At 35.3% G+C, this 26,813-nt stretch overlaps 1 protein-coding gene across 3 annotated transcripts in view; it reads left to right on the forward strand.

Annotated features, from left to right (window-relative positions):
* Positions 1–21,884, forward strand: part of STON2 (stonin 2) — a 187,819-nt gene extending 165,935 nt beyond the window's left edge. For 2 of the 3 annotated variants that reach the window (XM_023501738.2, XM_031952423.1), the window contains exons 6-7: positions 7,792–7,994; positions 14,640–21,884. In XM_023501738.2, coding sequence (XP_023357506.1) covers positions 7,792–7,994; positions 14,640–14,723 — 287 coding nt within the window. In that variant the 3' untranslated portion in view covers positions 14,724–21,884. Of the gene's footprint in view, positions 1–7,791; positions 7,995–13,169; positions 13,301–14,639 lie in introns of all 3 variants that reach the window. The other variant, XR_004231980.1, reaches the window with a different exon arrangement.
* The last annotated feature ends 4,929 nt before the right edge of the window (positions 21,885–26,813 follow it).

Below are 26,813 nucleotides of genomic sequence, written 5' to 3' on the forward strand. Positions count from 1 at the left end.
TTCAGTCCCAGATAGTCTAATCACAGCCATTATAAAAAGGGGATCAGAGATGCTTTTGTGTTGGAGTGAGACAAAGGGAGCAATGACCTTCTTCAAATGTCTGTTTTCCCCATTCTGAGTCCTAGTGATATTTAATGAGATCCCATATTGCAATTTCATTAGCAAGTACCTTTCAGTGAGTGAGCCTGGGAAGAAATTACAGGCAGTAATTTCAGGTCTTAGAGTCTCTTAAAAACCAGTTGCTTTCCTGGTTTATATTAAATTTGGTGGTACTTTATACGAAGTGTACCTGTCAATTGAAAACCATGGCAATAATTGTCAATAATTTTCTCATTTGTAATAATCACCAATAATGATGATAGCTAGCATTTATATAGTGCTTTAAAGTTTACAAAGCACTTTGTAAATATTAGCACATTTTGTCCTCATAACCATCCTGAGAAGTCCAATTTTACAATTAAAGAAACTTGAGGCAGGCAGAGGTTAAGTGAATTGCCCAGAATCACACAGCTAGTAAATCTTTGAGTCTGGATTTGAACTGAGGTCTTTTCCATGTCCAGCAGCCTACACACTGTGCCACTCTAGTTGCCTCAAGTGCATCTTTTCTACTTTGTAAGTTAAGTTTAATAATGACCTATAGAGAAATGTAGTCTCAAAGAATCCTGGATTTGAAAGTGAGCTCAGAGGCCATGTAATTAAACATTATGAGAAGATAACAGGCAACTGACACTCTACAGCAGACCACATACAAATTCATAAAATTGACTGAAAAGAACAGAGAATAGATAATCCCACTTTTTATTGCTAAGTAAACAAAAATAGACACATCATTTGGTAAAGTAAAACAGTATTAAGAGCAGGATTATCACCCAAAAGCTTATTTTCCTGCATATGTAAAAACCATAGAATATCCCTTGAACGCTAGAATAGAGATAACTTTATCCAACAGTCTCTGATTATAAATATTAACTGAAGTGTAAAACAAGAAAACTTAGTTTGTCAGAGGTGATAGTCACTGTCATGGAGAGTGTCCAATGCTGAGGCGATGAAAGAGGGATTCCTTTTGGTTGGTAATGTTCTTCAGGTGATACTCTAGACTATCAATATTATTTATTCATTTGGTTTGTCTTAATATAAATAGGTGGAACTCCAGTTATAGACAATGCCTGGAATGTAAATGCTTGTTGTTTGATTTCATTTGATGTAGATCAATAAATAATATTGATGGTCCACATCTGCAGTTGAATAGGCAGCCTCTTTCTGGCTGATTTATTGGTACATATCATTTGACAAACACTGCAGATAAGAAGCTAAAAAAGTGGAGATTGAGCTGGATTGTTCTTAGGAAATGATTAATTGGAAGACAATGAAATGCAGTCTGCATAACTAGTGATAGTACCATATCAATGAAATCATAAATTCACCAAAGTATCAAAGAAGCATCTCCAACCAGCTTCATCTCATTCTGAATTTAAGTGCTCCTGACATTATTCTTAGAGGACTGTTCCACATTTTTCATCTTTTTTTTTTTTTTTTTTTTTTTTTGCCTGCATTGTTCTCCATTCTTTAGTACACATCTCATTAAAATCTAGGTTTATTAACAAATTCCTTATGCCTCCATTTTCTTTTTTCTTTCTCATTGGAATTGTTTCCATTTGTGATCTCAGAATTTCATTCTTGAGAGCTCCATCTCTCTTGGAATCAGCTGTTTCATAAAGTTTTAATCCACAGGATACTATTTATCCCTTCTCTGAACCTTTCTGAAATCTGTTCTCCAAAAACATAATGTACATCAGACTTTGTTCAGATTTCTTCTTTTCTATCCCAAATTGCAAAAACTGGTAAGAGTTTCCATTTTCACAACTAAGCAACCATATACTTCTAACCATACCTTTTTGATCAGAATTAGGTTTAGATTAAAAGGTCTAGTTGTTCCTTCCTTTATGTTTTGAAGGATGAAATGATTTTTAGGGGAGAAGAGAAAGGGGTGAAGGGAGAGAGAGAGAGAGAGAGAGAGAGAGAGAGAGAGAGAGAGAGAGAGAGAGAGAGAGATGTTCACATAATTTAATTCTAACTCATCACTATTAAGTTATGCCTCCATGTGGGGTTTTAATCTTTTTTCCCAAATTCCTCATATCCAGGTGGCTTATGGTATGATTTAATGACAACATTTCTTCTGTTCCTGTCTCAGTTAAGCTTCATTTAGGAATCTCTTAAAGTAGCTGGATTATTGCAATTATTTGCAAATTGGGATTATTGCAATCCCAGCATTTGACAAAATGCCCTTAAGATTACAAACAATTATTAACATCTACCTCATTTTTCATCATTTTTATAAATCTATTATTTTTAAAACTATTTCCCATCCTATCCCCCAAAGAACCTTTGGAGGGATCTTACCTTTTTTGTGTCCTGGATCATTTTAGCAATGTAATAAAGCCTATGGACCCCTTCTCAGAATGTTTTTAAGTTCATAGAATTACAAAGGAAGCCAATTATATTGAAATAGTTATCAAAACATTAAAAAACAAGTTATGGGCTCTAGGTTAAGAACTTCTGTTTTATTCCCAAATCTGAGTAAGCATGATTATTACTTTTGACAGTATCATTTTATTATTTTTAATACTTTTTTAAAAAATTCCTTTCTTGAATAGGAAGAATCTCTTCCTTGAATAGAAACTAGAATTCTAGTTTCTATCAGGCTATATAAGAATTGAGAATTAACTCACTTTGTTTCTGTTATTAGGAAAAGATAGATCAATTAGTACATGTAGTGTTGATACCATACTGTGAAAGCTAAAGAAAACATATATCCTTTGTAATTTTCATCGTCATTGTTGAGTTTTAGTCATGTCTGACTCTTCATGACCCCATTTGGGATTTGTTGCCTTTTTTTTTTTTTTTTGGCAAACATACTAGAGTGGCACAGTGTGGCCCATTTCCTTCTCCAGTTCATTTTAGATGAGGAAACTGAGGCAAGTAGAGTTAAGTGACTTGCCCAGCATCACACAGCTAGTAAGTGTTTAAGGCTGAATTTAATTTAGGAAGGTGAGTCTTTCTGACTCTGGGCCCAGCAAACACTATCCACTGCTACCTAGTTGCCCTAATAATAATTGTTAAACTAAAGATGGCATGTATTACCTATCACAATCATAATGTTGAGGCAATTTTGCTTCCTGTTTTGAGGAAATATACTTTGTGAGAACAGGAGAATTTGTTTGGGAAGTATGTCTTGTTTCAAAATAAAATTTATCATTAAAAAATATGAAATAAAAAAGTAGACTGGATTTGAATACTAATTTCAAAAAATAATAATCACTGATATTAAAGTAATACTTTATGATTTCAAAGCACTGTCACCCACATTATTTCATTTGATCTATAGAGCTAGCTGTGGTCTCAAAGAAATTATTTAACTTCCTTGAATGCTAGTTTCCTCATATATGAAAAAGAGGCAATAATATTCACTTATCCAGAACTCATCCCAGTGCCTTGCACATAGCAGACTCTTAAAAATGCTTATGAACTAACTGGCTGACAAAATTGTTGTGAGGTTTTAAAACTCTTTGAAAAACTCAAAACAGAAAACAAATATAATTTTTATTATTATTATACTTATTTTACAATGAAAAACTGAGGAGTAAAAAAAAAAAGAGGTGAGTTGCTACATTTTGGTCACACAGATAACAGATACTCTGTTTCCTTTTGGATAATTCTTTCCATTATACAACTTTTTCAAGAATGAGGACACTTTAAATCTCAAAAATATATTATACCCCTTCATCATAGTGCTACTATTACTACCCATTGAATGAGAATATAAATAATCTATAATAAGCCATTATAGGTTCTATAATATTTATAAATGATTTTTTGTTAATCATCATAGCATCTACATAAATGTGAAAAATAGTAAGATATTATTTATTCAATCTTTAAAAGGTACATTTGTATATTATTGAGTCATTTAATGAAAAGACATCTTTTGTGATAAATCTTCAAGAACTACTTCACTATACCATACTGTTAATCCATTCATTAGTAATGAAAATAATGTAATTCTCCACCTCTTAGTCATTTTTGATACCATGCCAGCCTTAATAACTAATTACCTGAGTATGTAGCTCAAGCAACAATTTGTACTCAACATACAGGAAAAGGTTAGATTATATTAATTTAACCACCAGCATACCATGCTGTAGAATACAGTGTTTTGTATATTGTTGTTGTTTTTTTTGGGGGGGTGGGGTGAGGGTGGGAAGGGGAATTGAAGAATGGTCAATTGTTTATTTATAATGATTTGCACCATAATGTCATAAATTTGGAAGAGTCACAATCTGTCTGCAAGTATGCAATAGAACTGATTATAGAAAATTATTCTTTCAGTTGCTAGGAAATTATAAATAGATTCCCTTACTTTATACATTCTTTGAAGTAATATAACTTCAGTGCAATATCTCATAGCAAATTTTCAGTTGTATGTTGAAACTTAAACTATTACTTACCCTTCTTCAGTTTCTTAAAGACTGAATCAAAGTTTTCCAAGTAATTTCTCCAAGTATTACTCATTATAAACACTTTTGAGACATTTTAAATATGTGAAATGGAGCAAAACAAGTACTTCACCAAGTAATATTTTCCTTGGAGAACGGGTGTGTATGTTCTTACTTTCTGAGATTAAAAAGCCCTGCTCAGACCAATGGAGATAACTAGTATCATTTGCTTTGGGAATATGAGGATGGGCAGTTCCAGATGTCCATCTCCCAGACAAATGAATTCACCCCTGGATGGACACATTGGGGAGAGCAGTGAGGAATTTTTTTTCATTTTAAGTCAAAGCCCCTTTGGAAGCAGTGTGGTTAACCTCTTGGATCCCAAACCTTTAGCTTGCTCCTTACTGCTGTTAATTACCAGTACTATGGGCCAAGTTCAGACTTCCTGGCTTTCAGAACTTTACCTCATTTCTGGTCTCTAGGTTATTAATCCTTATTTCTAGGTCCTGGCCTTTAACTGGTCATTGCTCCCAAGCATAATGGGTCATTGAGGAAACCCTCACACTTTTAATGTCAGTCCCCACTCCCCAGTGTTTTACCATATATTTAAGATGCAGCACCACACAGAAAAAGGAGTCTTGGATATATAGTCAAAAGACCTGGGCTTGAATCGTTACTATGTTTCAAACTATGTGATCTGAGCAAATAACTTAATGTCTCTAGGCCTGAATGGATTGGACCTTCCAGCTGAGTTCTTTGCTAAAAAGCCTGCTGTGGGACTTTTGTTGACTCCACTTCTTAGACTCTTAATTCCTTTAAAACTCACATATCATTTTCTGCATGAAGCCTTTCCTGATTCCTCCATCTGTCATTCCCCCACCCATTATCTCATATTTATTTTTTGTGTAATTTTGTATGTGTAATCTCACCAAATAATATGTAAACTCCTTTAAGGCAGGGTCTATTTACTTTTGTCTTTGTTTCTCCAGTGTCTGGGAGGTTATCAGGGCATAGTGACTGGCCTATAGTGAAAACTAGCCTCCAAACTAGGCCCACCTGATTTCAAGTGTTTTCTTGGGTACATCCTTGACATGTGATCATGGCCAAGTCATCTAACCTCCCAGTGCTCCAGGCCACATTACGAGTTATAAAGAAAATGCTGGTTTTCATTGGTGGAGGGAATTACTTCCCTAAGAATTTCCTTGGATCACTAAAATCACATTTCCAGTCTAGTTCCAGTCCCTGTCAGCTTAACATTGTTTGAAACCAATATCACCAGCAATTTATGTACAAGTTGTGGTGAATCCAAACCAAGACAAGGAACAGATTGTATCCTCAACATGGTTGAGTAGCAGCCTAATCATGCTCGAGGAGTTTCATCTCCATCTTGTTAACCACTAGAAGATGATTTACTCTTTTGATCACAATAATTCATATAGCCATCTAGTAATGGATAGGAGATTATCATTTGTTCTATGGAAAAGGAAACCCAAATATATGAAATCTTTGGAGTACTGAAGTTGAAAACATTAAAAAAAAAAATATATATATATATATATATATATATATATATATATATATATATATATGCTGTAATTATAGTGTGAGCTTCTACAACAAACTTTAGTTACTTTTTCTACAGTGCTCTCTGCATCCTGTATATTTTGTGAGCTCATTAGATTTGGAGTCAGCAATAGAGTGTCATTCATATTGGGCAGTAATAAAAGACTAGTTTGTCTTCCTTTTAAATTCATGTGGGGTCATAATCATGAAACTGATCTCTGACCCAAATGCCCAGGACCTGAAAAAAAAACCTTGGAAGTCTTAATGAAAATCAGACAGTACATCTCAAAGAAACTAAATTCATTCTGCCTCTCCTTTTGGCTTGTATTTCAAGAAATTTTTGTATATAGAAAAGTGCTATTTGCTCCAGGAGGAACCCTGTGTTCCCCTTGCCTTTTGTATAATAAACAAATCCTTTGATTTGTACTGGGGAGAAGGACAAATCCCTTGATTCAGAGGGATCTTACTTTATGAGCCAGAAACACAATAAAGTACACAACCTGATATTTAAGCTCAAAAATATTTTTAAACTATCATTATCACTGTTAACAAATATATATTTGAGAAATGGCTCTGGAGAAAGTCCTATGGGTTCAAGGACATAAGACAATTTCTACTCTCAAGAACTTGCCATCTAGATTGAAATTATAGAATGGTAAAGCTATAAGGCTTTAGGGATCACTTAGTCCAGTTGCTTCATTTTATAGATTATGAAACAGAAACCCAGTAATATTAAGTAATTCACCCATACAAAATGCCACGATAGATCGGGAACCTAAATCTCAGGGATCTGTCACTGAGTAAAGTTCTCTTTGCACTGAATTCTGATGGCTCCATATACAAGTAAAAATACCTATGTATGATCTGTGAACATATAATTTAGGATCAAGTGATCATAGATATATAGCTGGAAGGGACCTCAAAGATTATCTAATCCAACCTCTTTTATGGATTAGAAAACTAAAGCTCAGAAGAAGGTTATAATTTTCCTGAGCTCATACAGGTAGTACAAAATTCAAATCCACTCGAGAGAATCCAATCCAGATTGGGATTCTCCCAATCCATACTGCCTTCTAAAGTCATCCAAAGATGGAAAGCCATCCTTGATGTTTTCCTAACTCACTTTTAGCTGCAAGCCCCTTTTTTTCTTTCTCCTAATGTCACGGTCCTTGCTCCTGAATATTTGTGCCATGTCCCACTGTCCATCATTAACACAAGCATCTAGGATGATCTCTTTTTTCAGCCCAAGGCTTTATTACTAGGAAACCAAATTACTGTAATCAGATAATGTTACATCAAATGGTGCAAAGCATGACTCACAGCTGAGACAACCTCTCTATTTAGTTTCGGAGGCTTCTCTCAAAATATATGCAGCTGTAAAGTCTACAGACAGTCCTCAAACTGCTCCTCACTTTTGATTGGCTGTTCAGAGTTGTTCATGAAGGAGACAGAAAGAACACTAGATTTAGAATTGAAAGACCTGAATTCATTCAGTGCCACTGATTGATTATCTGTATGATCTTGGGTAAGCACATCATTTCCTGGGAGTTAATTTTCCTTGTCTGTAAAATGGGAATCATGCTTATACTTTCATGAACTCACAGGGTTGTTAAACTGTTTCATAAACTTAAAGTACTGTATGTACACATACACACTCTCACACACATACACACACACACATATATATTCAGTTATAATTAATTCTACTTTGATACCTCCATTTTTCTTTCTTTAGCTTCTGGTCACCCTCACTGCTTCTTCTGCCACCTTGAACTTGGCTCTGACCGGGAAGTGCCTTCCAGATTTGCTCGCCACGTAAATGTTGAGTTCAACATGCCAACCACCTCTGCCTCCAAAGCCACCGTCAGATCCATCTCTGTGGAAGACAAGACTGATGTCAGGAAATGGGTCAACTATTCTGCACACTACAGCTACAAGGTAGCATTATTTGGGGTTGGCAAACATTCCTAGATGCTTTTGTTTATTTTTCACCCATCACCACCCTCTCTATCTCAAGAGTCTTACCTACTTCAAAGCTTCATCATGGATTCAAAGGATTGACCTTGAGATTCTTAAAGGCTGTACCTGTTGAACACAAACAGATCCTATCAAGCTGAAAATGGTTTGTGTATGGAATCAATAATAATCTATAGTTCTGACTTCATAAGACATGTCCCCTGGATAGTAGTTTCCTAATTAGTCTTCCTGCCTCAAATTTCCCTCCACTTTAATCTAGCCTTCAAATAATTTCTAAAATGATCTTCAAGTGTTGATCTGATCATGTCATTGCACTATTTAATAAATTCCAGAGACCTCCTATTGCCTTTAGAATCAAACACAAATTCCTTGATTTGTCTTTTAATGCCTTTTACAATTCATCTTCCCAATTGTATTATAAATTACTCTCCTCCCTGCTCTCCAGAGTTTAATCCAACTATCCCCACCACCATGCCCCTGCAGTGGTTATTTCTCATTCTTGCAATGCTTTCCCTTCTCCCTTGTTCCCATCACAATCTCTTCTTTGCTTCAAAACACAGCTCAAGTATGACTTTCTATTTGGAGCCTTTTCTAATTCTTTCATCTGCTATTGCCCACCTTGCCTCCTAAAATATTACCTCATGTTTATTTTGTTTATAAGTATATTTAATATACAAGTATATAATCTTAAATATATGTAGATATGCATTTATATGTATGCATATAGATATACACATGTATATGTGTGTGCATGTAGATACACACACACATACACACACATACCACACACACACATATATATGTTTGTTTTATACATGTAGTCTACCCTGATAGAAGGGTCAGAATGAAAACTCCTTGAGAGGAGGAGCTATATTTCACAATGATTAGAAAACTTGCCTCAAAACCAGGAACATATGGGTTAACTCCCATTTTTGACGCATATTGGCTCTGGGACAGACAACAGACAAGTCACCTGATTTCTCAGTGCTACTCGTGGTTAAAGGTTGCAAAGAAAAGTGCTGACCTGCATTGTAGAAATTTCCTCTCCCAGAGTTTCCCTAAATGAATGACATCACAGCACAGGGCAATCCCAGGCTCAGTCCCTATCACCAATGCCTAACAGAGTGACTGGCACATAGTAACACTAAAATGCTTCTTGATTAAGTAATTAATTAACTTCACAAGGGCTCATCACCCACACTTTGACTTTAAGGTACTGGGGATTTTTTTTTTAGCTATAATAATTTGCTTAAGTAAATATTAAAGAGTAGAGATTTTTGCTTATCTGTTTCATTTGAGGGATTTACCAGTGAAATTAAGAATATTGCAAGTGAAAGAATATTTCCCCCAGACTATATTTCATCCCCTTTCTTGCTACAAATGACAGATGGAAAAATCTGTTTTCATGCCGAAATAGTAGGGCAGCATGGGATAGAATAGGGGAAAAAAACTATAATTATAAAATGACAGATTGGATTTTTTAAAAAAAGGCAGAGAGGGATTAAAAATTTCCCTATATTTTGTATCCTCGGTACTTAGAATATACCAGTTTCTCTACAAATTCTTTTTCAATTCATGCATTCATGTTTACTTCAGTCTTCTCATCATTACTGAAGAAAGAACAGAAGTATGGTACAGAGAATATTTGAAATTTATGATTTAATATATGCTGTAGGGAAGAGAAAAATTGAAGGTGGCAGAGTTGTGGCAAGCCAAGTTAGGAATTCAAAGCAAAAATTGTTGCTGCAGGAGTAGTTGTTATGAACCTGAGAATAAAAGTAGGAAATGTTCAGTTCCCCCTTTGGCTTGCCACCATTGACAAACACAATGGTTGATTAAAGAAATTTCTTGATATATCAGAAAGCCGTGTTGTAGGACAATAACTTTATTATAGTGTTCTGAGATATATACAAAGCTAGGTGGGTTTTTACAAACATATTGGGTATAATGTAGTAAAGAGAATGATTTCCAAAAGAGAAAAGGAAGTATTTATTTAAGGAGTACAAGACACAGTAACTTTAACAACCTTATCTTTGTGTGGTATTTTTTTCCATAGTGCTTTCACTTTGTCATGTTTCTGATGCCAAATTCCCTAACCACCAGAAAGAACAAGAGCTCCCTCTTGTGGGATTTTTTTTAGCCCTAGAACTCACAAAAGGTTATCCATATACTAGCCTGCCCATGTATTTTATTGCCTTAGAACCCATATCATACAGTACCAAGGATGTTGATTAAAATTCCAATATACTCAAAACCTACTTCAGTGCCCTCATTTTAATATGGAGATGTTCCTGAGTTTTCCAAGGCTCTGCTGGAAAAGTATAAAATCTGGTTTGTCCTACCAAACTGGAAAAGCTTCAAGAACAGGCCAAACAAAAGGCTGTATATAGGTCTTCTAGAGACCAGCCACATAGCATTCAGAGACTCATCACCAGAAGGTTGATCAAGGGTGGTGAATATTTTCAGCCTCAGAAAAACATGAATATCTAACAATAAGATGTATATCCATCCCAATGAAATAACACATACTTGAAGCTGCCACAAAGAACAACTTTTATGATGCTGTTCTAGTATTCTAAACTTTACATCATTTGATATAACAAAAGTTCTTACTACATCTTTGTCTCTTTAACATGATTCCAATTATACCATGTAAGTATAAAGCTTCAGGATTTTGAAAAGCAATTGTGGGCAAGTCACCATATACCTTGCAATTCAGAAGTTCTTTGTTTTTTAAAAGGCAAAGAAAGGGTTTGAGGTAGAAAAATAAAATATGATCAAATGAACCTGAAAAGTTTTATTTTGCTCAACAAGGCCTTAATATTTTCATTTTAAATAAGATTTAGTTCAAGACTCTTTGTAGGAAGGATTTTTATAAGATCACCAGAACAATGGACTTTATTGCCCAGGGTGGAATTCTTTTACTTGTAACTTGATGGGAAAAAAAGAGGCACATGATAGTCAGCTGGCCTTTGATCAGAATGATCCCATGAATTTTGTGTCTGTTTTTGCATTAGATTCTCCCTTTCTTTTTGGGGGGGAGAAGGTAATTTTATAGTTTTTAAAAGTGTGCTGTTCTTAAATACTGAAGTTCAGATTTGCCCACCCTCTAAATTGTTTCATGTGGCTACAAACTTCTACAGTTCCTGATCTCAATGAATTTATAATCTAATTAGATCAGAACCTTTTAGAATTACAGAATTTTGAAATTAGAAAGAACCTTAGGGATCATCCAAGCCAACACTCTGGTTTTACAGAAAAGGAAGCTGAGGCCCAGAGAGCTTATATGACTTTTTCAGAGTAACCTAGTAGTAAGTAACAGAACCAAGAGAAATAGGGTTTTGGGGGGCAGCTACGTGGCGCAGTGGATAGAGCACCAGCTTTGAAGTTAGGAGGACCTGAGTTCAAATTCGGTCTCAGACCCTTAACACTTTCTAGCTGTGTGACCCTTTGCACTTACTTAACCCTACTTGCCTCAGAAAAAAAAGAGAGAGAAAAGAAAAAAGAAAAAGAGAAATGAGGTTTACTAAACTCTAAGAAAATGCTCATTCTCATCTATGCCATGGAAATTTGGAATAACCTAATGGCTTTTGTAAAAGAAAAATTATAATATGGAAAATTAAGTTCCTCCCCCCACACTTTTTTTAAAGGAGAAAAATTAAGTTACATCTATAAGACAATGGTTGATTTTCAAGTAAATATTTAATAAAAGTCTCTCCTTTAAACCTCTAAAACATATAGAGACTGGATGATATATTTATGCTGAAATGGCTTGTCTCCTATCAGTTAGATAAAGAGCTAGAAGCTACCTAAGAAATAGCAAAAGGGACCATGTCAGATTCTTTGAGGAACTTCCCCCCTCCCCCCTCAGCCAACCCTAGACTGGGCACTTTCTTATACATTATCTCATTTGAACATCACAACAATATTATGAAAATCAAGTGAGATAAAGGAAGTATTACTATACTGATTTTACAGATTAAAAGAGACTTGAAGAGATTAACCCTTGCCCAAGGTCACCCAATTAGTAATAGTCATAATCAGGTTTCAGACCTATGTCTCTGATACTAAGTCAGTGCTCCTGTTCTGTACTCTGCAACCTTTTGTGTGCATTGTAAAACACTAAGATGACTAACTGTGTGAGAAAAGTATTAGCAATGGTTGTCTTCAATGTTCTATCATGCTTAACTATGTTCAGTTGGGAGGTAATTAGGAATAAGGATCAACTATTTGAATAATTCCTGACTTTATAGGCTACATTTTGGCCATTAGAATTCTTAACTTTACTAAATTTCAAGTTATGTAGAATACTGGGGATTGAGGGGCAAGATTTTAGTTTGGACCCAACTTATATATATAGACTGCTGATGCATCTTTGCTGGAGATGCATCTTAACTGGAGCCTAGGGAGAAGAAGATCTTAGAAAAAGATCCATGGAATTGTTGGGTGATAATGGTACATTGAAAACCAAAGTTTGGGGATCTAAGGGGTCAACCATGTTGGAAATAATGTTGATGGTACCTAACATTTACATAGTGCCTCCTCTGTGCTAGAGGCTAAGTGCTTTGCAAATATTATCTCATTTAATCCTTACAACAACCCTGGGAAGTAGATACTCTTCTTATCTCCATTTTATTATACCCATTTTGAGGAAACTGAAGCAAACATAGGGAAAGTGATTTGCTCAGGATCAGAGAGGTAATGTCTGAGAATGGATTTGAACTCAAGTCTTCCAACTTCAGGAATAAGAATGTCTACTTTTGTGGCTTTAAGGCCTGGTTTACTAGTTGTGTGATCTAGGGCACCCCTTTGGGCCTCCATTTTCTCATTTTAAAAAAAGAGGATGATAATATTTATGCCAGTTTCTATGGCATAGATGAGGATGAGCATTTTTTCATAGTTCAGAGAAGATCCCTGTTACTTACTACTATGTTACTCTCACAGAATTATTGTGAAGAGCAAAAGAGAGAATGACTGTAAACCCCCACCCCACCCCCTAATGGAGGTCTTCACGTAGAGGTTAAACAACTACTTTGGGAGCATTGTTAGAAGGAATTCCTATAAAGATATGGGTTGGATAAAAAATTTTGATTTGTAATAGCCAAAGAATAATATTCATGTGAATTGTTGTTATAGAGAGAATAGGGGAGAAGCTATTTGCCCTTTGGCTCCCATTATGCTTTTGGATGGGTACTGAAGATGTGAGACCACAGGAAAGAACTGCAATGGTTTGTTTTCAGTAAACTCTGTTCCTGGTTGAGGCCGAGGTAAGCAGGTTGAAGCTATAGAAATGCTTTTAATTTTTGAGAACCATAGGAAGCAATGTGATAGTAGAAAAAAGAATGAATTTGGTATGAGAATTTGGGTCCAAATCTAAGGTGTGCCATTTAAGCTCATGTGGGCTTGGATACTTCATTTGACCTCTCTGGGTCTGACTTCCCTCACCTTTTAAAAGATTTTCAACAAGATCACCTCTAAAATCCTTCTCAACTCTAAACCTATAATCCTACTTCCAGATAGATCTATTGACTGGATTAAACTACACCCAAAGATCCATGGGATAATGTGGGAAAGAAATTGGTATATTGAGATGCCCCCACTACCACTTCTGACACTGACACACTGCCTGTCTAGTGTTCTCATCACTGAATTTAATCTGTACATCCAACCCCACCCATTGGAAAGGATGCTGGGGACCACAGCAAATCATAGGATCACAGATTTAATCAATCAATATGTCAGTTAATAAGTATCTATTATGCATTTACTCTATGACAGATACTAAAGGGGGAGGGAGGAAGGAAAGTGGTTCCTAGCCTAAAGGAACTCACATTCTAATAGTCATACAAGACACAAGCTACATAGAAGATACATGCACTCTAAATATGAGGTAATTCCAGAGAGAACATACCAACAGTAGGAGGGGGAGAGAGAATGAAGGGAGACTAGGAAAAGCTTCTTGAAGATAACATTTGAACCCAAATCTTTTGGGAAGTCAAGAGGTGGAGGTGAGAAAAAGCATTCTAGGCATAAGGAACAGCCAGTGAAAACTCAGAGTTGGAAGATGGAATATCAGTTTCATTCTCTGTATGTGAAATACTGTTTGTATCACCCCAGGAGACCTTGAATATAAAAACAACAAAAATCTCCTCATTTTTAATACTTCAGGATAGATATGTAAATACTCCTTTGCCCACATTTCACCAGAAAATTAGGAACAGCAAGAAGGTCTATGTGGCTGGATCATTGAATGTGTGGAGAGAAATAAAATAGGAGAAAATATAAAGATTTTTTTAAATGCTATGTTGTGAAGAACCTGCTAGAGAGAGTAGACAGAGGACATACAAAATAAATATTGTGAAGGTAGAAAGGAAAAGACACTATAACAGGATTAAAAGGAATTTAGTCTATTATTCTTGCATTTTACAGATGAGAAAATTGAGCCCCAACATCACATAGGTTATGATAAGCAGGATTTGAACCCAGGCCCAAATCCAAAACCTTTCCCATTATACATAACCACCTCAATAAATGCTTAAAGAGGTTTGCTTTTTCCTTTGTTAAAAAAAATTATATTCTTTCCTATTTAAATTATTTTCTTGGCAGGTGGAAATTGAACAGAAACAGAATTTGAGATCAGACTTTGAAGGAGACGAAATTGAAAATCCCAAAGAGTGTGGAGTACAGTGAAGAAGACCTACTACACCGAAGCAATGATGGTTTCTCATCCTGCCTAATAGAAGTACAAGTCAGTACTTTACCACAACCACTCTTCAATGTGGCAGTGTCTTAGAATTCCCTGCTCACAACCTCCTGGATGTAGACAGGAAACTGAATGGTGGTTGGTTTGACAAGACTGGTTGGCTTTAGATTATGAATTGAACATGTAGTTCAATTGACTTTGGGGGCTTACTGTCCAATTAAGCCTGCCTATCTCCCTGATTTTTCTCTGCTTGCCTTTCAGAAGTGATGTGTGGTATATAGACTGCTTTAGACATAACTCCTTCCATCTTAGAGTTGGAATATTTCTCCCTGGTATTTTTCTATCCCTTGTGTGAGTTTCCTTTTAAAAAAAGAGAGAGAGAGAGAGAGAGATGTTTATGTTGGGGATTGTGTGGCGGACACATATTCCTAAAGGGTTAAATTCACCAAGTACTAATATCTCCATCTCTTTAGTTTAGGAAAAATTAAGAAGAGATATAAAACCATTGTGGTGTTCTTCCTATCTGGGCCTCTTTGATGTTTTCCCTCATCCTTTAACTCTAAAACACTAAACAACAGCAAGATTTCGGAGTCATTTTTAGTCTTCACTTTAGAAACACTTCTATTCTTTATCCTTCTAAGATTTCAGTTCCATAAACTTGCCCTTACAAGGCTGTTCACACTAGGTTATAGAAGGAATTCAAGATAAAGGCCCAGGAGAGTAGTTTTTAAAGATTAGATCAGTAGTCCTGTGCCAGGCAATCATTTGAAAGGAAAGAAAGTTTATTTGAATAAAATCTTTTTCAGCCCAGGGCATTAGTCACCAGTTTATATTCAATTCATGAGAGGAACACTTTCATTCAGTGTGTAAAATAAATATTGTTTGTATTTAGTAGAACCTTGAAAATAAAACAATGACAAAAACGTTTCCTTATTTATACTTCAGAGCAGATATGCAGGTACTTCTTAGCATCTACATTTCATTTGAAAATAATTTAAAAAAACAAATTTAGAACACTTTTAAAATTTAATTTACACAAGTGTGTCCAAAATATCAGTAACATGATAAAATTGTTGTTTGTCCTTTTTAACAAGTCTAATAGAGAGAAGGAAGGTTTTGTTTTTGTTTTTGAATATAGAATCCTGGTTCTGAAGACATTGTTTTTGGAACACTAAATTTTCTCAACACTTCTCTTATCCTTAGCCATACTCAGTGCCACTTCCTTCACCTCCCCCATCTAGTATAGTTTTGTCTGTCAAAAGCATAATTAGATTTTCTTTCTTTTGGGTTGAGGGGTTTGCTCACTCTTGGCCCTCCCTCTCATCCTCATCATCCTTCCATAATGAAAAACATATAATATCTTTTAGCCAGTACTCAGATGGCATAAAACTTATTAGAGGTAGGTAGAACACTGGGACAAATCAGAATCAGATATTTTAAAAATTGACAGGCTGAAAAAATGAGGCAAAATTAACTAAATAAATGTAAAATCCCATGCTTTCCAAAAAAAAAAAAACACACACAAAGAGGAGAAAAAAATATAGCTAATCTAATAGCAATCCATATTGGAGGGAAAACAGATGTGTGCATTTAGTTCATAATGAAGTCAGTATAGGCAAACATTATGTCATGGCTGCTTTTAAAAACTAATAATAAACACATTCTTTTCCACAGAGTAGACCACACTGGTTAAGTTAAATTACAAGTTTGAGTATGTCCACAAGGGGGCGACCAAAGTAATAGAGGGTAGAAGAACTATTGTCATCTGATGATCAGTTGAAGCAACTGGAAATGTTGAGCCTGGAAAAAGAAATGATTCCTGACTTCAAGCATTTGAAGAGCTGTTACCCAGAAGAGGGATTAGTTTTATGGCTTGTTTTTTGTTTCTTGTTTTTTCTGCTTGACCCCAGGGAATAGAACAGAAAGTTCCTAAAATCTTTCTGCTGTCAAGGTCATTAGTTCAGCCAGAAAGAGAGAGAGAGAGAGAGAGAGAGAGAGAAAGAGAAAGAGAGAGAGAGAGAGAGAGTCTTTTACATTTACTTCGTATTTACCCTGAAGTCATTAGGATACTATGACTTTAAGTCCCATTTAGGGGCTTCTTGGCTTGAGGCATTGTGTGTAACAGACCCAAGGAACACAGCCTTTGGAAATTAGCCTTCATTTTTGATGTGCATACTTACTGACTGCTTTGGAAGGGAATTTTTATACATGGCTTCAAAGAGTCTTCTCTGTGTCACTAGATCAAGGAGTGAGATTTTTTTATTAATCACAACACAGATCAAGCAATTCCACAGGCCGTTACTTTTAAAAATTTCCTTGTTTTAAGCCTATTACTTTACTCATTAACCCAAGTAAAAGGCTAAGAAATGAATTCAAGAAGACCTGACAAAGAAGCATGTCTAGGATAGGTATTTTTTGAACCATTCATTCCCTCCTCCCTAAATTCTTGCTCATCCTAATCATTTCTTATATTTTATCTGCATTTTTTTTTTTTTTTTTTTTTTTGCATTTTACTGTTTGGATAAAGATTCCTGCTTAACCTATTTTTTTTTTTTTTTTTTGTTATTTCTTGTCACTTTCATTCTTCCTTTTTTTCTTTCTACAACTTCCAGGACTCATAACATATGAAATGTAAATAAAGGTATTTTCACTTTTCAAATATGAAATCATTTCTATTTTTATACAGTTTTTGAGGGGGGAGAAAAGTGGGGAAGGTGGCAGAAGTGTGATTTTATTTTCCCAGATAATTGTTTATACTAAATGAACTCAATCCATACTAGGATTTTTAGAAGTAAATTAGTAATCTTTAGTTTACTACTCCTTTTTGGGGAGATATAAAAGAAATGAGGGCAGGGGACCAATGGAGACTTTGCCTCTATTAAGAATTTTAAATAAATATTTTCTTCCTCTCACTTCTAAAAGTGCATTAGCAGGTAAGCAAAAGTCTTCACCTTACTTATTTCTAATTGCACTTTAATCCCTTCTCAGAAGGAATGAAAATAGAAGCTTCATTAATTCTCACCTGTGCCTCAGTGAAAGCTCATACTAAAGCAAGAAATGCCTCCTATTTCCCAAAGGAATTCAATCATTCTCCTCCCACTCCTTTCCATTTCCCAATGGTAACAGCACTTATCTCATTTAATGGACTGTTGTATTTATTATGCCCTCTTCTTTTCTATTTATGACTGTTATTCAAAGGATAGTAAAATATAGATATCTTCTCAGTTCAAGGGTATGGACTCAGTTTGGGCTCTCTCAAAGTTAGAAGAACCTAGACACTACAATGTTTATTTTGGCCTTGGTGCATCAAACTTTTACTTGTGTGATTTTCCTCAGAACCAGCCCAGGAATTAAATATAATTTTTCTTATCTAGATTTTTACCTTTCCATAATAATTTAGTAGAGTCTTACCTGATTTGAGAATATATGTATGTGTGTATGTGTATATACAAATAAATATATACACACAGAGAGGAGAGAGATCAAACAATTATATTATAATTGATTTCTATGTAATCTGGAAGATAGAACAATGGAATAGTCCATATTTTCCAGAAATAGGGAAGCATTTAAAAATGAAATCTCCTTCTTTCTTACCCCCCAAATAAAAATGTATGTACGTATATGTTATATATGTATATGCACATGCATACATATGAAAAATCTCTAGCCAATTTTGGCAACTTTGTAAATGCCTTTGGCCAAGGCTATGAGGTCCAGTCTCCTGAACTTGTTTGTTGAGTCCTGAACTCATATCTGTTAGTGCCAGTTCTCTGTAGCTTTGATATCTCATAATTTCTGCTCTGGCCAGATTGGGGGTTTTTGTTTATTTGTTTTTTTATTTTTCTACTAGAAAGAAAAGTATGTTTTTATGGAAAATTATGTACCTTTCTCAGAAGCTATTTATTAAAAGAGAAGGAATTTTACATAGAAAATGAGAGTAATGATGGATTTCATGAAGTATGTTATTTTAAACAAATAATTCAAAGTAAAAAGTCTGTATGAGGTCATCAGATGTTGAAACTAGAAATGGGCCTATTTATCAAAGATAGTAGGTGAAGTATGGTGAGCATATTCAACAGTAATTGAGAGCTACCCTTTTTTTTTGTTTTAAAATTTGAAGGAATAAATGTTTCTCTAGTTTCCTCTGAATTTCTAGATCCAAACAGTTTTCAAAGCCTCAAACCAATAAGATTGTTTTTGAATATCTAGAGAGACCTCTGCTTTGTTCTTCTAAATGTATTGGTCCCAAAATTAAAATGGTAGCCTGTTCCTTAAATATATTAGTCTAATGTGCTACATTAACTTTGTTTTAACCATGGCATAGATATACCTGGTATTTTATATCAATCCTTCAGGAAGATATGATGGAACTAGAGAACTTCAGAAAAGCACTGCCAAAATGGCAAATGAAATATAGCAGGTTTCATGAATATATATAGACTCAAAATTCAAGACAAGTTGAACATAGACATAGTCATAAAATTGAAGAATATTAGAATGGTAAGCACCCTTAAATGTTTATATTAGAATGTTAGAATACATTATAAAATGTTACAACTGGAAGGGTCATCTTGAAGACTTATTTTGTCCAAAACTTTCACCACCATTGATTGTAATTTTATAGATGAGGAAACTAAAGCCACAAGAGTAGAGATGATCCCTAGGCCAAACAATGACAGCTAGAGTTTAGACTTTGTTAATTGGAGTTTGAAGACCCTGCTCTGAATTTTGTAAGTTTTGTGGCATTGGTCAAGTCACAGCATCTGAGTTTCACCCATTTCCTCATCTGTAGAGTGGAGATGTGGCTGAACAGCACTTCTTAAACCATAAAATACTATGAGAATATGAGTGTTTCCATGACTACTGCTTTTTAAAAACAGCTTTATGTTGCAAGATTAAACATAAGAATTTCATTATCTTAACAAGTCATAAGGGTTGAAAATAAAGCAATCAAAAAAGTTTTGATGAATCCATGTATGATAATCGACTATCAATCTAAGGGAATGGTTAGTGCACATCCTTAATTTTTTAAAGACCAAAATCTCATGATTAACATGAGTGATTACTATATAAAACAATTCACCTCTCTAGGCCTCAGTACCCTTATCTGTAAAATGATTGGGCCAAATTAGATGATTCCTAAGGTTCCTGCCAGCCACAATATTTTATGATTCTTTCATAAAATGTCCCTTGATGCCATTTGGTATCCAAAATAACAAATGGATCATGGGTCTGACCCTGTATATTATTTCTTGTGTTCTTATGAACCAAGGAATTTTAAAAGTATAATGCAAGTAGAAATTAATTTGTCTTGCTCTGAAATCTTCGATCAGCATTTCCTCTTCCCTAATTGCTACTATTTGCCCAGAATGGAAATAAAGGAAATGCTGTAGTCTGTTGTTCTCCATAAGACTTTTTAATACAAAAAAAAAAAAAAGGTAGGAAGAAATTAGGGGACCAGAGTGGAGTAGAGATAATTAATTGGAGAGTAGCACCCCATGAACTGCTTGGAGGAAGAGGGTTTGCTCTATATCTTTGGGGGAACCTAACCTCTAAACGAGTGAGTAAAATATCAGAATTATGAGAATTAGAAACAACCAGAACATCCTTTAATTGGATTGAATAATAGAAGACTTTCATTAGACCTTGAAAAGCCTTATCAGGCTAATATTGCTTGGCCCCAAATTATTTATATATTCCTATAAAAATGTTTAAGATGGAGAAGAGAGGTAAATATACTTGGCATTTTTGTATGAAAAGTAAAACCAAAAGATTTTGCTCTGCCAAACTATCTTTTTACCTTGCCTTGCCTACCTTCTTACCCGAGTGAAAGTATATCTTTTGCCTCTGTAGCATCAAGATTATTAAAAAATGAGATATATAATTAGTTAACATCCTATGATTCTTTCAAAAGTGTTGCATATTATTTAAGTCTTAGAAGCTCAAATCAGAGGACTTGGGTTCTAGAACTGCCTCAAATCCCTAGACCTCAGTTCTCTCATCTATAAAATGAGAGGTTTGGAATAAATCAACTGTGAATTTCCTTCCAGGTCTTTATAAATCTGAAAATTCTTCAACCAACCAATCTCTTAGAAATACTCTCCATTTTTTTTTTAAAGCTACAAACATCTCACCAAGGGCCAGCTACAAAATATCATTTCTTTTTTCACTTGTGATATGCTTAGGCATGTTTTGAATTAATTTTAATTGACTTGAAACTGTTCAAACCCAGTAAAGAGTCCCTGTCTCTGCTTCTCTTCCCTATTTACTTTCTGCCTCTGGTGTTATCTTGGACACCCATTCTAGCCAAACTGTGATTTCATGAAGCCTTAAGCACCATCGCCTCACCTCAGAGTGCTTTAGGGCCAGCTGTACATATACCATATAGTGTCTTATGGAAAGGTTAATGAAAACATTAACTGGAAACATGCAGAAGTCCTCTCAGAAGCTTATAGCCATATAGATATAGGAATCCAAGTGTTCCAAAGTGAAACAGGTTCCTAAGAGCGCCAGGACAACCAAAATTGAAATCAAGTAGACATTTAATCTTTATTTCCAATGGCTGACAGATCCTGGAAGGTTGCTTTGGTACTTTAATGGGATAAATTAGAAAGAGAAAAATTCTGATAAGGGGTGACTTAGCTGTATGCCTCTTGCATACATCTTGGCATAGTGAAAGGTTTTGTGATCAAAAGACTTAGGCAGGAATCTCAGCTCTATCACTTTTTCCCTAAGTGACTTTGAAAAAGCCACTTCTTCCCTAATTCCTCAGTCCCCTTATTTGCAAAATAAGGGTATTGGCTAGATGATTTCTAAGGCCTTCTCAAGCTCTGAATCTTCCTGATATTATCTTGTCTGTAACAAATTCTAAACCATCAGAATGGCTGAGACTAAAGTCTCATTTTAGCTGCTCTTACACTTGTTCATCATTTATTTTCACTTCATGTAACTACTTGCACTATTGTAATTGATTTTATGTAATAAGCAGTTTAATTTTTGTATATGTGCATATACAATAAAGTCTACACACTGGCCATCTTTGTAGAAATGGAATTTGTTTGTTTTCACATTCCTATTGAGGATAATGAGTGATGCCAATTTTTGTTAATAGAAATGAACTGTTAATAAAAAGTTTTCAAAGTTGATTTTTTTGTTGAAATTTGATGTGGATCATGTATGATTTAAGAGTAATATTGCATACTTTTCAGAGCTAAGGTTCATCGATGTGTCATTGATTAGCCATTGTCCATCAGTGATTCTTAGTGCATATTAGCATGATAAGTGCTTAATAAATGCTTTTACATTCATTCAGTGATTGGTAAAATTACATCGTGCCTTGTTGATAATTTTCTCAACCGTATGGTTTGCTTAGTTAACTGTCTGCAGTTAAATGTAACATTTAAGCAACATAGCCATTTATTTATTTAGTACCTATTCTGTACTCAGCTCTGTGAGATTATTGAAATAGTATTAAAAGCCTCTCAAAAAATTTATAATCTTGTTTATGTCATAGTAAAATGAAAAGTGTTGGACTGAGCCAAAAGATCTGGGTTCAAACCCTGACTTCGCTACTTGCTAGCAATCTTCATGATGCTGAGTAAGTTACTTAACATCTGAGCCTTAATTTCTTAATCTGTAAAATGGACATAATCTTCTAATTTCACAGAGTTTTGTGAGGAAATGGCTTTATAAACTACATACAGCAATATTGGGGAACTTTTATTAATTAGGGTTTTGTTTTTTTTATTTTATTTTACATTTATTAAGCCTTTGTATCAGACACTGTGATACAGGAAAGGAAAATGCAAATAAAAGCAAAAAAAAAAGATAAAAGTCTTTACCCTAAAGGAGCTTACATAGGGGGAGCTATACATAGGAATATACATAGGGTATATTCAGAGAAAATACCAAGAGCTAAGAGATGGACTCATGAAACGCCAGGAGGCCAGCCAGTGTCACTAGATCAAAAAATATGTGGTGAATAGTAAGGTATAAGAATACTAAGAAGGTAGATCATGAAGGGCTTTGAGTAGCAAACAGAGCATTTTTGTTTGAATCTTGAGGCAATATAGGGCATAGAGAATAACAGTGCTGGAGTGACTTTCCAGGATAGAAAGGTTTCTAAGTCATGGTAGAAAGATACATGGGAAACATGTACCAGAGTACAGTCTGGTAAGAAATTAAGACATCGCTAGCATCTTACATAAATAAAAGCTGTCATAATTGCCACTGTTGCTATTGCCAGCCATGACTTAGTATAAAAAAATGGGTGTAAAAAGTATCATCAAAAATATGCATGTGAATAGAAGGCTGGCCTTGGAGTCAGGAAGAGGAATTCAAATCCTGCCTCAGATACTAGTTGGATGACCCTCACCAAATCCTTTAATCAGTCCAGCTTCAGTTTCTTCTTCAGTGAAATGGGAATAATAATAACGTCTACCTTTCCAGGTAATTGGGAAAGAAAAGATAAAGGGGAAGAAATAAGCATTTATTCAGCACCTACTATGTGTCAGGCACTTTGCTAATCACTTCACAAATGTTTGGAATTGATTGTGTAACATGGGAGACACTGGCAGAACTGACCCAGCATGGCATGCCCTCATTACCGAAGTTGCTGTGTTCTTTGAACAAATTTAGAGAATTTACCCGAAGTATTCACATGGACTATTTATTTGTGCCTGACCTGAAGTAGAGCATTCCAAGCCTAACTTCCTGTCTGATTATCCAGTCAGACACACTGTAATTTGACTCTAAAAGAGTGGTTTCATTTCGGTCTTGTTCAAGAACAAAGTACGACAACCAATCAAACAACTACGAATATCTCATCTGATCATCATAACAACTTTGCGTTGTGAAGATGAAATGAAATGGTTTTTTTTTATTATTTTTATTACAGATTTTTACTTTCAAAACATACTCATGGATAATTTTTCAATATCAACCCTTGCAAAACCTTATGTTCCAAATTTTCCCTCCCTTTCCCCAACCCCCTCCCCTGGATGGCAAGTAATCCAATATATGTTAACATGTTTTAAATATATATATGTTAGGGGCAGTTAGGTGGCACAGTGGATAGAGCACCAGCTCTGAAGTCAGGAGGACCTGAGTTCAAATTTGATCTTAGATACTTAACACTTCCTAGCTGTGTGACTCTGGGCAAGTCATTGAACCCCAATTGTCTCAGCAAAAAAAAAAAAAAAAAAAGAAAAAATATATATGTTAAATCTAAAATAAATATACATATTTAAATAATAATCATGCTGCACAAGAAAAATCAGATCAAAAAGGGAAAAAAAATGCAAGCAAACAACAAAAAGAATGAAAATGCTGTTTTGTTCCACACTCAGTTCCCATAGTCCTCTCTCTGGGTGTAGAGGCTCTTTTTATCACAAAATCATTGGAACTGGCCTCAATCATCTTGAAATTAAATATGTGTAAAACACTATATAAATGCTAGCTGTTACACATGACTAGGATGACAGGAGTTATAGTCACAAAATGAGGAAGGCAATAGGTTGAGCACCTAAATACTACAGTGCTGTTTTCAAGATCTCAAATGAACCAGCATAGGTTGTCCCTCCTTCCCCCTTCCTTATTTGGGTAGATTTTCTGAGGATTAATAGAATGATAAGGAGAATCCCACAGGATAGGAAGTTATCAAGGAGTTGTAATCTGTACTGATGGAGTAAATAGCCATTGTGGAAACAATAATGTTCCACAGAAGCTGTGACTTATTTGGCCCAAATTTGGTAATCCTTCCATCTGCTTCTAATAAAAATATTATTCTTTGTCAAATCTACTATTCCTGGAACCTTCTTGTGTAGGTGAAATGATATCATCTCCTCTGTCTCTGTAGCACTGAAGAGTCTATATAATAAATGAGTCAACACCCCTCTCCCCATTTGTTTAAGCATTCCACCCTACCTTAAAATTTAAGAAATTGAATTAAAACACCTGGCTTCAAATCCTGCCTTACTACCTATATGGAGAGGATATTTCATCTCTCTGGACCTCAGTTTCCTTATCTGTAAAATGAGGAAATTGAATCAGATGGCCTTCACAGGGTGCCTTAGAGCTCAAGATTTAAGATCCAGTGATTATAAGAACATTTTAATAATTAGTTTGCTATAAGGGTATATAGTTCATTGCTCCTACGTATGAGGAAAACACAATGTACAGTTCTGTAAAAAATGAGCTGGTTAATAATTAGTTACAATGAGATCCATACTGAAGCAAGATGCTCTATTCCCCTTCACAATGATGTAACAACAAACACCCTTATAGGTTGTTGATTTAACTTCTATTCAGACAATTCTACAGCATTCTACAGCAAGCTCATTTTGCTAAGTAAGGGTGAAATATGGTTCTTTGTACCTCCTATACATGCTTTTTCAAGCTCCCAGAGTGCCACATTTGATCACTTCTTGATTATATTATGATGAGTGATTAAGAAAGGGTTCCTAATCTTTCTTGTGACATAGACCCCTTTGGCAGTGTAAGTAAAGCCTTTAGAGCCCTTCTCAGAGTAATATCTTTAAATTTCAAAATAAAATTCCCAGATTAAGAACCCCTATGTTGAGGTCTAAAAAGTAACTATTAGATCAACCCTAAGTCCTGGAAGGTTTGAATAATTTACCAGTAGCAACGCATGAGCCCTCCTTTTCCTTTTCTTCCTCTAGAATTCCTATAAATATGTATATGTGTTCTACTCTAACCTGCAATTTAAGAAAATGTTACTGTGTTTAATGCAATCACAGAGACAAAAACCCCTATTTGGGAAATTCTACACATTAGGTGAACTACCTCTTTAGTTTTTGCCTATGCTCAAGGGCCTCATCCTACTTAAGATAAGCTTTGCCAAGGCCATGTGGGCTTAGGCTATCTGCCAAGAAACCATTCCATAAGTAAAGCTGTGACCAAGCCAAAACTAAAACCAAACACAAATCTTAAGGTGAAGATCTGGTTTGGTTTTATTTAAAGGTACCACCATCTTTTTCTAAATTAAAATCCAAAAAAATCTCAGGAAAGGACCAGAAATAGCACCCTAGAAGGAAATATAAAAAGACAAAGATATTACTCAAATTGTACCACCTTTATCCACAGACACTTTGTTAGTATATGTTAATGTGTGGTACAGATAAATGCAATTAATTCAGAATTATGAGATCAATGTCAACTAAAGTAATTGGGAGATGAATCATGGAAGACAGTATAGTAAAAAATGGAAGGGAGGAAGAAAGGAAAGAAGGAAAAGAGGGAGGGAGGAAAGAAGGAAAAGAGGGAGAGAGGGAAGAAGAAAAAGAGAGAGGGAAGGAGGGAAGGAAGGAAGGAAGAAGGGAGGGAGGGAGTGAAGAAGGGAGAGAAGAAAGGAGGGAGAGAGGAAGGGAGGGAAGGAAGGAAGAAGGAAAAACATAAAGGAAAGAGAGAAGGAGGGAGAAAGGAATGAGGGAGGGAAGGAACAAAGGAAAGAAGGGAATAAGGAAAGAGGGAAGAAATGAAGGGAGGAAAAAATAAGAGAAGGAACAGACAAAAAAGGAGGGAAGAAAGGAAGGAAGCAAAGGAAGAAAGGAAGGGAGGGAGGAAGGAAGGAAGGGATGGAGGGAAGAAAGGGGGAAGGAGGGAGGAAAGGAAGAAGAGAGAAGGGAAGGAAGGAGAGAAGGAACAAAGGAAAGAAGAGAGGGAGGGAGTAAGGAAAAGGGAAGAAAGGAAGGAAGGAAGAAAATAAGGGAAAGTGAAAAGGAGCAATAGAGAAAAGAAGGAGGAAAGGAAGAAAAGAAGGAGGGAGTAATCAAGGAAGGAAGGAAGGGAGAGAGGAAAGGAAGAAGGAAAGAAAAAAAGAAAAGGAAGGGAAAGAAGGAGCAACAAAAAAGAAGGAAGGAGGAAAAGCAGAAAAAAAGGCAAAAGGGAACAGAGAGGGAGGAAGGGTTCAAGTCTAGTGTAATGCTGACAGATCAGTGCTTCACATTTTAGGAGGGATGTTGATTAATTCATAAGCATCAGAGGAAGGAGATAAGGGCTTTGAGATCATGACATATGAGTATCAACTGATGAAACTGAAGATGTTGAGTCGGGAG

The sequence above is a fragment of the Sarcophilus harrisii genome, chromosome 2 (genome assembly GCF_902635505.1).
Source record: "Sarcophilus harrisii chromosome 2, mSarHar1.11, whole genome shotgun sequence".
Classification (NCBI taxonomy): domain Eukaryota; kingdom Metazoa; phylum Chordata; class Mammalia; order Dasyuromorphia; family Dasyuridae; genus Sarcophilus; species Sarcophilus harrisii.